Source organism: Ovis canadensis, chromosome 2, assembly GCF_042477335.2.
Source record: "Ovis canadensis isolate MfBH-ARS-UI-01 breed Bighorn chromosome 2, ARS-UI_OviCan_v2, whole genome shotgun sequence".
Classification (NCBI taxonomy): Eukaryota; Metazoa; Chordata; class Mammalia; order Artiodactyla; family Bovidae; genus Ovis; species Ovis canadensis.
The window spans coordinates 153,361,326-153,375,721 of NC_091246.1; the positions used below are offsets into that span (position 1 = coordinate 153,361,326).

Genomic DNA, 14,396 nt, shown 5'->3' on the forward strand with positions numbered 1-14,396 from the left:
AACGAGTTGTGTCAACATCATCTTGATTTTTTTTTGAGAAATGGAAAATACTTTTATTATAATGTTTAATTGTATCATCTACATGAGTTTTTAAATGTCTTCTCTCAAGTAATTCTAAGGATTATTATTCTAGCTTTTTTTTTCCATCAAGGTAAAACATTATAAACAGATACTTTTTAAACTCTTGGTATCTCTTATGAGATAACGGTATTTAAAAAATAAGAAAGCACATAAATATGTAAACACATAAAACATTATATATCTGGAAAAAGTACAGCTTTTGTAAAAGATGCAATTATAAAGACATAATACTGATTTTAAAAGCCATAAAAAGAATCATTCACAATACAGACGTGTACATCACTTTAAGGGGTGAAATCTGTGCCGGCCTAAAGAGTCAAGTCATTTCATCCTTCCAAATCTAAATGTTCTCCAGAAACCTACAGTTTTGAAAGTAAGTCAGAGACCTTCTGCTCTGCAATTCCTTTTAAGATCCTAAATAAAAGGTAGAACTGGAAAGTGTTCAGAACAGGAGAGAGAAAAGATAAGTGAAGGAAAAGAAATAAGAGTTAGAATTATTAGTAAAGGAAACAGTGGAATGAAGACACCCTACACTTAAGGAAATTAAGTCTAAGTTATTTTTTTAATGTAAAAGTTACCACACTGGTAATAATATTTTAGAATAGATTTGTAATCCAGAGTCTCAAAAATACAATTGAATGTATGATCTGAGTGATTACTACAAATACTGATATATCTTGCTTTCTAAATCATTAAATACAAAAGCCTTTGTTTTATTTTGGAAAGTCCTTCCAGTTTCAGGAAATTATTCAAATATTCTTTATACAAAGTACTTTATTCTTGAGTACTTTCCACAATATTCTTTTGAGTTCTAATGTTAAAGAAGATATGAGTTTTCTATTATCTTTTTGTTTTTGTTTTGCCAGATAGAACTGTCACTTTTTATTGAAACATCAGAATCAGACATTTAATTCTCACAGTTTTGATGCTTAATGAAAAGTGAAAGTTAAACACAGCATGGTGGCATTAAAAATGCATGGTGAATCCATAACATCCTGTGTCTTAGCCCTTAGGAGAATGTGCAGTACACCAAGAAAAAAATTATACAAAAATGTTAAGCTAGCATACTTGGAGATAAGATTGATAAATGATCACAAGTTACTAAAAAATTTATGAACAAAATACAGCAGATGGGGAGAAAAGCAACAAAATCACTACCTTGTAAGTCTAATCTATAACTTGGGGAAGAATCCCACTTGATCTTCAGGTTGAAAATGTCTAAACGTTTAACCCTTGGGACTACTACCAAGGTAGCATGTTCAAGGAACGGGTCAACCAAGGAAGCAGAAACTTTATTCGATATGACTCTTTTATAGAGTTCCCTATACAAGCATCAGTTTGTTGGTGAGGGAGTATCAACTGTTTCACTTCTATAAAGGTATTATATAATATTTTATATATTATATAATACTTTAAACAAGAGGGGGCTTGTTTCCATCTCTGTTGTTGGCAAGGAAAAGGTTTGATGTTTTCAAGTTTCTAGGAAATCCTCACTCTATTTAACTCCTACAGTTTAATTTTTAAAAGTTTCTTTTTGCATAAAATAGTAAAGAGATTTTTTTTAAATAATGAGAATATCATTCTTACCATTTTGGATGTACTGAAACCCTTTTATATCTCTCTATAGTATACTGCACAAAAAAATGTAATCTCTATTACATATCTTGAAGCAGAATGTCAAATCTATATTTATAGTTATGAATTTTGATTTGCTTATTTATTTAGAGTTAATCAGTTTCTACAGTTCATAAGTAGATTGAGAACCTTAGTAATAAAGTTCTTTCACCCTCTTTTTCACTTTCACTTTTCACCCTCTTTCACTTCTAGATAGGAGATTTATTTCTAAATTGGTGATTTCTATTCACATTTTCAGAATTCTTAACACACATAATTATGCAAAGTGTGTGAGGAAGCAAAACAGAGTCACAGGGAGGTGTTATAAGCCTAGGCTTAGAAAACCACTCCTGACAGTGTACTTTATGACAATACTTAATTGGGTGTATGAATTTTATTAGAAATGTTTCCAAGTTTTTATTACCCTAATATATGCCTCAAAAAGATCTTATGTGTCCAGATAAAGACTGATTATACAGATGGTGACAGAACCACTTCAGAACTATTCATATTCTAGTTTTGAGAAAAACTAAGCAATTGCGTCAATAAGACGAAAAGTAGGCTCTCAGAAAAACTCTGTATCTATATGTGGATTTTTTTATTTAAAGCTATAATTCTATCACCTCTTCTTATGTTTAATGAAGGTTTAAAGCTGTAACAGATAATGTGTCTAGGTCTATATGATATTACAATAAATAATTCATCCAGTGAATTCAGTGCCCTTTCCCTCCAAAAGTATAATGTAATAAAACCATTTTATAGTAAATGTTATCCCCAGTGAAAATCTGAGATACAAATTATGGCTAGCTCACAAGGTCCTTCCATCTTTGAATAAACACATATTATTCTTACAGACATATATTTTGTTGTCTGATTTCCAGTAAAGGTAACGAAAAAAAGGCAGAAGTTAACTTTTATAAAATCTGCTTGCATTCAAAGAGATTTACATCATGATAATATTTTAATAAGGTCTTTAGAATCATCTAGATATAAGTCAATAGTCAAAATTAGCAAATATCTCAATCTGTTTTTTGCTTCTTAATCTGTTTTCTTAAAAAATATCAAGTAAATGCTAGTATTGTGAGCATAATAAAAGCACTATATTTATAACAAGTTTCAGAATATAAAAACTTCATTTTGTCATCTTCATATATAACATTTTAAAACAAATTGTGATTTAGAATATGAATATATTTTAAATATATGATATAATTCAAAGCAAGCTACAAATACTCAAAATTTCCAGTGGGATTGGTAAATACAATATGGTATATTCTACAAAGCACTCATAACACTTTTATTGAACTTAATATATGCACAGCTATAGAGTTTTCAATATAACAATGATTTACACTCAGTCATTAAAGGCTCTTTAAAAAAGTCAAATGAGTATTTCAAAAATTATCTTGCCATTTAGAACTGGTTCTGTGTTCTGAAACAATAGCACATCTAACCATCTTAATTGATTTATTAAAGTATTTCTTCTATCTGTCTATATTTGATTTAGTAATATGGAAATTACCAAAGTACCTATATAAAGTAGAATCTGGAAACACCTCATTTTCATGCATTTGTATTTAAGGCACCTTTGAAGCTTTTGAAAACAAGAGAGAAATTACATAAAGTCTATGCTGTCAGTATACATGCTTCAGTCCATTTGTGGGAATCAGTCTCTCTAGTAAAACATCCGAAATTATTTTTCACTAATTTGTATTTTTTAAAACTGGGAACTTTTCTAGCTAGTAGAAGTATAATAAACTTATATCATCTGCGTGATAACTTCATTTTCCTTCACAGGACTGATGGAAAGGATGAGTGAGAGATCTCTAAGCAACTTCTTTAGTGTAAAAGATGAAGGGTCAAATGGATACCAGGAGGGAACAAAATACACAGAAAGGATAAACAGTCAGAAACATTGTTTTGGCTTCACGACTGGTAAGAAGTAAGTCATGAATGAGTACTAGATAACAATGGTGGGCATCATGTATGTTGGTGTGCCAAGATGGTAAGTGTGGTGGCTGGACACTAATGAAACAGTACTGCAAAAAGCAACGAGCCTGTGAGCTAGAAATCAGGCTTAATATATGTAGAGACACAAGCAAGGTACTAGCTGCTCTTTTCAATCGTGATCTCAAAAGGGATTCGTTGACCATGAACAACATGAAGCCAATATTTTTCTCTCACCATCACTAAATGTTGATTATTCTTGTTACCTAAAAGACATTAAGTCAAAGCACTGTTAAGCTATGAGATACTCATTAAGCTATGACACAAAGACTAGGATCTTATTTGGGATGCAACTGACAGTTTATGTTTGCTACACTGGAGTCTATAACCTCCTATTAGAAAAAAGTTTCCCTTGCATTCTTTCATGAGCCTTACAGGAAACTTAAATTCTTTGTCAAAATTTCTACTATTTGAATTTCAATAGATCATTTTCAAGTAAGATATATTTTAAAGGACTTTGATATTTCAGATAACTATAATAAACAATGAAGAAACATTTACCATTTTTATCCATGGAATTTGGTTCTGATTGTTTCTTGCCAATATCAGCAAAGGAACGAACAATGGGAATCCGATTGGTGAGCTTCTTCTGATTCTGGTGGTGATGCTGTTTCATCAGAGCCTCGTGGACCCTGTGGCGTACATCCTCATTGAGCTGACCTGAGCTCACTTGTTGATCAAGGACCATATCTGTAGAGTGAAGGCAGAAAGAAGATATAAGCACAGCTTTCCTGTGAAGTGACATTAGTGAACCACTGAGTCCAAATATGCATACCCTAGGTAATCTTAGAAACAGAAGTTTGTCTTTGTAGAAGTGTTACACAAGAAAGACATGGGAATTTTTTCATTATAAATCAAACATTTTAAAACATGTACCATATGGAGTTTTATTTTTCAAATATGAACAGCTGTATTGAGAACAAAATGTTTTATTGTCTCCTTTATTTACACTGATGAGAGGGAATAGTAGTAGGGGTACTATAAATACAAATAGATGTCTAAAATTGGAAAATAGCCTCATACTTATATTTTAATATGATCTTCCTCTCCTTTTCCAGTAGAGAATAACTTCCATGTTTTTTCTTTAAATGAACAAAAGTCCACCTGTAAAAGTCTGATGCAAGGTGGCTTAGGCAACTATCTGTGTGTGTGTGCTAGTCATGTCCGACTCTTTGCAACCCCATGGACTATTGACAGCCAGCCTCCTCTGTCCATGGGATTTTCCAGATGAGAATACTGGAGACGGTTGCCATTTCCTCCTCCAGGGGATCTTCCTGACCCAGGGATCGAACCCTGATTGGCAGGTGGATTCTTTACCACTGAGTCACCTGGGAAGTCAAGTAAACAACTCTTTCACATTAATATAAAATCAATCCTCTCAACTCTTCCTTGATACTGTGTTTATATTTAAGAAAAAAAAAACATTCTATATCCATAAAATAAAGAATAAAAGATGAGATTTTCAGAAGGCTACAGTTAGGCAGATTGATATTTATCATATCTAAGTGTCAGAAATACCTATAAAATAAGTAGATGAGTAAAGGCATTTTTAGCTTTCTTGGTAATACAAAGTTCACCTCACTAAACATCAGTGTACTTAATCTGCTTTCCTATGACCAAATATTAACTGTTTGCTTTTCTTATATAAAGCAGATTACAATGAATTGCCTTCTACTGCCCCATTGATTATACTGAAGATTTGAAAACTAGCAGAATCCTCCTTCCAAACAATGTCTTCCTTCCATGTGAAAGGCAAATGACTGGGGAAATAGACTTGGGTCCTGTCTCACGTTCCAGCTGTGTGGCCTTGTGATGTTGAATAATTGCAGTGTCCTTATTTCTAAGACAGAGATAATAGCTATCTCATACCAGCACTGTTGCCAAGGCATAAGGCATGATTGGAATATGGAGGTCATCAGTAATTTCCAGGTACAAGATTTTCTTTGCAATTTCCTCTAAGTAGGTTATGGGTTTGTGGTTTAAATTTTTGGATAGTTTTAATTCATTTATCTATATTTTACAATAGTATATCAAGCAGAGGCAAAGCTGGATTTATCAGTAACAGAAAATCCAAATCAAACTATCTAAAACAATAAATTTCATTGGCTCACATAGCAGAAAAATCAAAGTTAAGTTGGATTCATTTCATTTTTTCAGTGATTCTATCAGATTCCCCCTCCTCACGGTGAGGAGGGGTGAGGTTCAGCCTCAGGCTGTTTTCCTCCTTATCATAAGGTGGCTGCCAGCAGCAACAAAGAAATACACATATTCTTTCATATCAGAGTTTCTTTGCTTGTTTGTGACTTTCTCTTTTTTTTTTTTTAGTTTTTTATTTTTTAAATTTTAATATCTTTAATTCTTACATGCGTTCCCAAACATGAACCCCCCTCCCACCACCCTCCCCAAAACATCTCTCTGGGTCATCCCCATGCACCAGCCCCAAGCATGCTGCATCCTGCGTCAGACATAGAAAGCTGTGGTACATATACACAATGGAGTATTACTCAGCTGTAAAAAAGAATTCATTTGAATCAGTTCTGATGAGATGGATGACTTTCTCTTAAAAGAGAATTCCTTTTCCCCCTTCCTAGTGACAATTCTAAGCTCAACTGACATAGTCCTGTCTATCTTTGCTGAGCCAATCACTGACTAAGAAGATGGGATCCCCACTTGCTTTAGGCTAATCAACAACTTCCCATTACTCTGGAGTCATTTCCCTAATTCAGAGGTAAACAAACCTTTTATGTACCGGGTCAGATAATAAATACTTTAGCCTTTGCAAGCCATACAATCTCTGTTACAACTATTCAACTCCATTTACATAGTATGAAAGTAGCCACAGACAACATGTACAAATTACCATAATTGTGCTTCAATAAAACATTTTTATGGACACTAAATTTGGATTTCACAAAATTTTCACATTTCAAAATATTGATCTTCTTTTTATTGCTTTTAATAATTTAAACTGTAATATTCTTTGTTAGCGCACATGCCTAACAAGATCAGGCAGTGGCCATATTTGCACAGACAGCATAATTTGCCAGCCTTTGCTCTATCACTTGGCTGTTTACAGTGGAAAGAGGTAGAATGCATGTCTGGGAATAAGCCATAACATCCTCTATAATTACCTTCAAAGCCTCTTCTGAAAATGTAGGATAATATATTTAAACTTATATCTCAATTTTTTGGAGACTAGTAATTATAATACACTTGGATTAATTTGAAATAAAGGAAATGATAAATTGTCAACTTATATGACTTCACACTGCAACCCTGCCAAGAGTGAAAAACATATATAAAACATGCATCATTGTTGTTGTTTTAGTCGCCAAGTCATGTCCAACTCTTGCAACCCCATGGATTGTAACCTGCCAGGATCCTCTGTCCATTTTCCAGGCAAGAATAGTGGAGTGGGTTGACGTTTCCTTCTCCAGGTAATCTTCTCCAAATATGCATTATATACTTCATAATAGGAGTTGTAAAGTAGGTTATTCAGATACCATCACACAGCAGTTTTATCTATAAGTCATGATATGTATCCCATGTTTAATATTCTAATCAGAATAAAAATTAATCATATAATAAAACATGTACATGCTTATAATTTTTCATTCTTACCAAAGCACAGCTTTCCAGGCTTGAGCACCACGAAAAACAATAAGTCACTGGCTTAAAAGTTTTTCAGAGATAAGGTCTTTATATAAAACAGTTGTATAAGAGAAAATAAATAGTAAAAAAAAAAAAATGAACCTCATCTGCTCATTAGTCACACAGAAATAAATACACAGTAAACTCCTCGGAAATAACTGCATCTAGCAATGCCTTAATGAACTATAAAAGTTAATCTACTTGCTTAAAAATATAACTCATACTAAAGGTGGAATTTAAGTACCAAAGGGAGTGTGATTCACTAATCACTTACATTGTTCTCCTCACCACTATAATATACATTAGTATTAACCTTGAAGAATAGGAAAGGATAATGGGTCATAATGGCTTTCAGCCCAGAGTCAAGACCAACCATCTCTACAGGCTCTGATGCCTAAATAACACAGTCTAGCCTGCCAGAGTACAACGCCAGGATCTGATGGTAACAGAAGGAGCAGGAAGAAAAAGGATAAATCGGTCAACCTTCTAGCACTAAACGGGCTCCAGAAAAATAGCATTTGTGTAAAAAGGCCTCAGAAAGTGAAAAAATACTTCTCGTCCTAATAAAGCAATAATGTCACCATGATTAGTCCATTCTGACTATTGAATGAAAGCCTCTAGAGACCATGAGATTCTACAGACTCGATATAAATCTCTGCCTCTTTAAAGATGATCACATAATTGTTTTGTCTTAATAATCTGTTGTCTTAACTTAAAAGATCCTGGAGGAGAAGTGGAGGATAGAGGCTTCTAAATTGTATAGTTTGGTTGACAGTACCAACAGCAGTATGTGCAATAAAAATGGAAACTACCATGGTGCTGGTGCTAAGTCGATTCTGTTGTGTCTTACTCTGCAATCCCATGGACTGTAGCCTGCCAGGCTCCTCTGTCCATGGGATTCTCCAGGCAACTGGAATGGGTTGCCATGCCCTTCTTCAGGGGATATAAACTACTATAAAAATACTTAATTTCCTGATCAAGAATGGTAACAGTATAGGCATTCAAAACATATATATGGCTATTCTCATACTCCCAAATCTGCAGAGTATATTCAGTGGAGCAAACTATGGATTTTCCTTGGATGAAAGATTTTAAACAACAAAAGCTATTTTAACGAACTGAGATCTATGATTGCTAATCTGTCCATGATACTAACTTGGTCTGACTTTAATATCTTACCTTCATTGAAAGAATTAGGTTAAAATATAAATACCACAGAGGTAATATTTCCATTATTAATCTTTATAGTGCTGAATTTAAAAGAGATTAACATAGATTACCTATAATTTATATGAATATAATTGAGCAGCATTTTTAATATAATTAATCTCTATATCAAAATAAATTATGATAAGAAAATATATCTGTAGAATCTTGGATTTGAAAAGGTTACGTAATATTTTGAAGGAATAAGATTAAATTTATTCTCAGTTCCTTCAAACATTGGGAAATAGACATTTTTAAATTAACTTTATCCAGAAGAAAATCCTACTTTAATTACACCAGAAATTCTTGACAGAACTGCCAGATACAAATGGGATTTTCTCCTACTAAGTCTACAAAAATCTCTTAAAGGAATTATTTTAAGAGTCGATTAAAAACATATCAGAACATTGATATAAAAATCCTTGACCATTCTAAAACAATATCTGAGCCATATTCCTCTACTAGGAAATGTCTAGAAAACATTAAGCTGTAGAGTCTGTTCATTTACAAAGTACTAGGGCTTAGAGCTCTTAAAGATAAACAATTATATCTAGCTCTCGCAAGACAGAAACTAGTGACTAATATGTTAGTAACTGCCTAATGTATAGCAAAACATAATAAATAAGAGGTGAAGAGAACTTTCCAAATCTTAAAGTTAATCACAATCACTACAGTCCCAAATTATCATGAAATAGAATAAAACAAAATTTATGATTATAGGTTAATCAGAAGAAGCTATTTCCCATTTCCTGCAGGTGTTACCTGTAATATACCACTATTAATCTGTTTATAAAATGGAGGAAATAGTTTCCTCTCTACCTCACAAGGTGTCTTTGATAATAAAATATAGTAACAAATGTGAAATACAAAGTTAGAAGTCTTCAAAATGTAAAACATACTTACTACATACTCAATAATACAGCTAAATTATCACAAAGTAAAAATAGCAGTAAATAAACAACAAGAAAATAATTATAAGCTATCAGGAGAAAATGTTTTAATCAGATTTTATTGAGGACAGAAATAAATACATTTGGATTAAATAAGCCAAATTAAAATTACTCAAAGAGAGAGAATCTCTTCTCATTAATGACTGAAAAGGAACCTAAAGTAACAATCATCTACACAAGTATTTGTAATCATATTTTTCTACATGGTATTAGCTCTAAACTACTGACCTTTTCCAAATGGCAATTTACAGACTGTTGTACATTGAAAATGAGACATTTAAAAAGTTAGTCTACTTTAGAGCCAGAAAAATACAGACTAATTAGAAGAGAATAAAGAATACTAAAAAGCTATTAATATTTGGGGTACAGAGACTTCCGTTGAACTACTTTCATTTTTAAGAACAGACTTAGAAAATGTAATCTGCTTTAAAAGACCAGATTCAACACAGCTAACGACCTTTACATATTCTACAGAGCTGAGCCTGGGGAAGAGGGCAGGTTTAGGGAAATGAAACATAAATTTAGACAACAAAACCAAGCTAAGATGATGTGTTTTAGTCAAACTATAACAGAGTATTCTCCGGTGGCAATAAATTCCTAAAGAAGCCATTCAAAATTACATGTTTTAAGAAATTTAAAGCCTGGTAAAACTATGAGGACTACTTTCTGAGGCTAATTTTGTCATGCTGAGGAATTTGACAGCTTCATTAAAAAGATCCAATATAAAACTCATTTGAATTAATCCATTTTCAAAGGTAATACCATCACTGACTAAGTAGCAGAAATAAACTCCTTATTTTCACAAGACCTTTAACCTTCTGAGTCTCTTCATTTATGAAGGATAATAATAATAGTACTTGGTTCCAAGTCTGTTCTGAGAATCAAAAAGATAGCTGTAGAATTACTAAAAAGAGCTTCCTAAATGGCGAAGTGCTAGGGAAAGCCTTACCATTTCAGTTTTAATTAAAAAATAAAATTTTTATTGGTATCAGCAATACTCCATAATGTAAAGCTAGGAGATGGAGTTGGAGGGCTACTATACCAACATTCTCAGGAAGTTTGCTAATTTCCACATTGTTGTTACATTTGCTAAGTCGTCCAACTCTTTGCAACCCCACAGTAAGTCTTGGTTAATGTGACCTGTTACTGTACCCTGTGTTCTTCCAAAAAGTATGCTGTGTATATTTTATACAGTCATTTAGGCTCTAGTTCTGTATTTTAAAATGTAACTTCTTTCTAAGTGTTGTATGACTGAGGGGAAGGAAGCTTATCTTCCCTGCGTGTGTGTGTTTTGTTTGTGATTTAACAAACAAAATATCTCTCCATGCTTACTTTTCCCCCACATATTGCAATGTATGTATGCCTACTAGCACCAACAACCAAATAAATAATTTTAGAGGAATTAACGACATCCATTTCAAGCCATCTCTTTCTTCAGACAGTAGTTGTAATGCCAAAGAAAGAACATGGAGGTTAAAGTCAGAGGAACTTAAATGGAACTTGTACTGTGAAAGTTTCAGAATTTCTATTTTCTTACTGAATATGGGAGTGACACTTTATGAGGCTATTTGAAGATTAAATTACATACATTATTTTTCTAATAAAATATTTTCTCATGTGATCAGAAAACAGTGTTTTGGGTTTTTTTTCCCCATCCCTACAATATAATTAAGACATTGAAATCTCTCTGAAGTCTTTCTATTCTACAGATAAATTCCACCTGGAACTGCTTTTATTTTTTTCCAAACCAGAAACCGTTTTAAAACTGCTTGAGTCTTAGCTTTGTTTCTATTTTGAAAAAACCTTCATTAACCATTTTATTTACACCCTTTCAAAACTCATTTCTGTGGGGGTTTCTTTCATATTATTTTGTTTTTACTAAAATGTGTTTGCTTCCAGATCAAAAGATACAGGAGTTCTTTTCTTTTATTTCCAGAGTAACAGTAAGAAACTTCCTAAATATAACTGCTTGTGTGATAATAGGCTTCTAGTACAAATCATTCGTCCCAGAGGCAAGTCACAGTTTTCAGTTATAAACTAATCTCAGCTATATCACTTGGCTTCCTCTGGAATTCAAGACTTATAATTCAATTTAAAATAAGTGGACTATAAAAACAAAAGTAAACAATTCGGACCTGATTGAACATAAAAGATTTTGCACAGCAAAGGAAACTATAAGCAAGGTGAAAAGACAAACCTCGGAATGGGAGAAATAGCAAATGAAACAACTGACAAAGGATTAATTTCCAAAATATATAAGCAGCTCATACAACTCAATACTAGGAAAACAAACAACCCAATCAAAAAGTGAGAAAAATACCTCAACAGACACTTCTCCAAAGAAGACATACAGATGGCTAATAAACCCATGAAAAGATGCTCAACATCACTCATTATTAAGAGAAATGCAAATTAAAACCACAGTAAGATATCACCTCACACCAGTGAGAATGGCCACCATCAAAAAGTCTACAAACAATAAATGCTCGAGAGGGTGTGGAGAAAAGGGAATGCTCTTGCACTGTTGGTGGGAATGTAAATTGATACAACCACTATGGAAGACGGTATGGAGATTCCTCAAAAAAACTAGGAATAAAACCACCATATGACCCGGCAACCCCACTCCTATGCATATACCCTGAAGAAACTAGGGTTGAAAAATACACATGTATCCCACCGTTTACTGCAGTACTATTTACAATAGCTAGAACATGGAAGCAACCTAGATGCCCATCAACAGATGAATGGATAAAGAAGTTGTGGTACATATACACAATGGAATATTACTCAGCCATAAAAACGAATGCATTTTAGTCAGTTCTGATGAGGCAGATGAACCTAGAACCAATTATACCAAATGAAGTGAGTCAGAAAAGGAAAAATATCATATTCTATAGCACATATATGGAATTTAGCAAAATGGTTCTGAAGAATTTATTTACAGGGCAGCAATGGATAAACAGACATAGAGAATAGACTTATGGACATGGGGTGAAGGGAGGAATGAGCTGCATGGAAAGAGTAAAACGAAAACTTACATTACCATGTGTAAAATAGATAGCCAACAGGAATTTGCTGTATGGCTCAGGAAACTCAAACAGGGGCTCTGTATCAATCTAGACAGGTGGGATGTATACTTATGGCTGATTCTAGTGGAGGTGATGGAATTCCAGTTGAGCTATTTCAAATCCTGAAAGATGATGCTATGAAAGTGCTGCACTCAATATGCCAGCAAATTTGGAAAACTCACCAGTGGCCACAGCACTGGAAGAGGTCAGTTTTCATTCCAATCCCCAAGAAAGGCAACACCAAAGAATGCTCGAACTACCGCACAATTGCACTTATCTCATATGCTAGAAAAGTAATGCTCAAAATTCTCCAAGCCTGGCTTCAGCAATACGTGAACTGTGAACTTCCAGATGTTCAAGCTGGTTTTAGAAAAGGCAGAGGAACCCGAGATCAAATTGCCAACATCCTCTGGATCATCAAAAAAGCGAGAGAGTTCCAGAAAAACATCTATTTCTGCTTTATTGACTATGCCAAAGCCTTTGACTGTGTGGATCACAATAAACTGTGGAAAACTCTGAAACAGATGGGAATACCAGACCACCTGACCTGCCTCTTGAGAAATCTGTATGCAAGTCAGGAAGCAGCAGTTAGAACTGGACGTGGAACAACAGACTGGTTCCAAATAGGAAAAGGAGTACGTCAAGGCTGTATATTGTCACCCTGCTTATTTAACTTCTATGCAGAGTACATCATGAGAAACGCTGGGCTGGGGGAAGCACAAGCTGGAATCAAGATTGCCAGGAGAAATATCAATAAGCTCAGATATGCAGATGACACCACCCTTATGGCAGAAAGTGAAGAGGAACTAGAAAGCCTCTTGATGAAAGTGAAAGAGGAGAGTGAGAAGGTTGGCTTAAAGCTCAACATTCAGAAAACGAAGATCATGGCATCTGGTCCCATCACTTCATGGCAAATAGATGGGGAAACAGTGGAAACAGTGTCAGACTATATTTTTTGGGCTCCAAAATCACTGCAGATGGTGATTGCAGCCATGAAATTAAAAGACGCTTACTCCTTGGAAGGAAAGTTATGACCAAACTAGATAGCATATTGAAAAGCAGGGACATTGCTTTGCCAACAAAGGTCCGCCTAGTCAAGGCTATGGTTTTTCCAGTGGTCATGTATGGATGTGAAAGTTGGACTGTGAAGAAAGCTGAGCGCCGAAGAATTGATGCTTTTGAACTGTGGTGTTGGAGAAGACTCTTGAGAGTCCCTTGAACTGCAAGGAGGTCCAACCAGTCCACCCTAAAGGAGATCAGTCCTGGGTGTTCATTGTAAGGACTGATGCTAAAGCTGAAACTCCAGTAATTTGGGCATCTCATGCGAAGAGTTGACTCACTGGAAAAGACCCTGGCACTGGGAGGGGTTGGGGGCAGGAGGAGAAGGGGACGACAGAGGGTGAGATGGCTCGATGGCATCACTGACTCGATGGATGCGAGTCTGAGTGAACTCCGGGAGTTGGTGATGGACAGGGAGGCCTGGCGTGCTGCGATTCATGGGGTTGCAAGAATCGGACATGACTGAGCGACTCAAGTGAACGGAACTGAACCGATGGTTGATTCATTTTGAGGTTTGGCAGAAAACAAAATTCTGTAAAGTAATTATGCTTCAATAAAAAATAAATTAAAAAAAATGGCCGGGGGCTTCCCCCGTGGTCCAATGGTTAAGAACCTGCCTGCCAATGTAGGAGACACAGGTTCCATCCCTCGTCTGGAAAGATCCCATATGCTTGGGGCAACTAAGTCGGTGTACCACAACTACTGAGCCTGTGCTCCAGAGCTGGTGAGTCACAATCCGTGAGCCCATGTGCTGAAACTA

At 34.7% G+C, this 14,396-nt stretch overlaps 1 protein-coding gene across 2 annotated transcripts in view; it reads right to left on the minus strand.

The window, feature by feature from the left end:
* SLC4A10 (solute carrier family 4 member 10) overlaps window positions 1-14,396 on the minus strand; it is a 343,935-nt gene that overhangs the window by 141,851 nt on the left and 187,688 nt on the right. For both annotated transcript variants that reach the window (XM_069574340.1, XM_069574339.1), the window contains exon 6: window positions 4,204-4,392. In XM_069574340.1, the coding sequence (XP_069430441.1) occupies window positions 4,204-4,392 (189 nt within the window). The remainder of the gene's footprint in view (window positions 1-4,203; window positions 4,393-14,396) is intronic.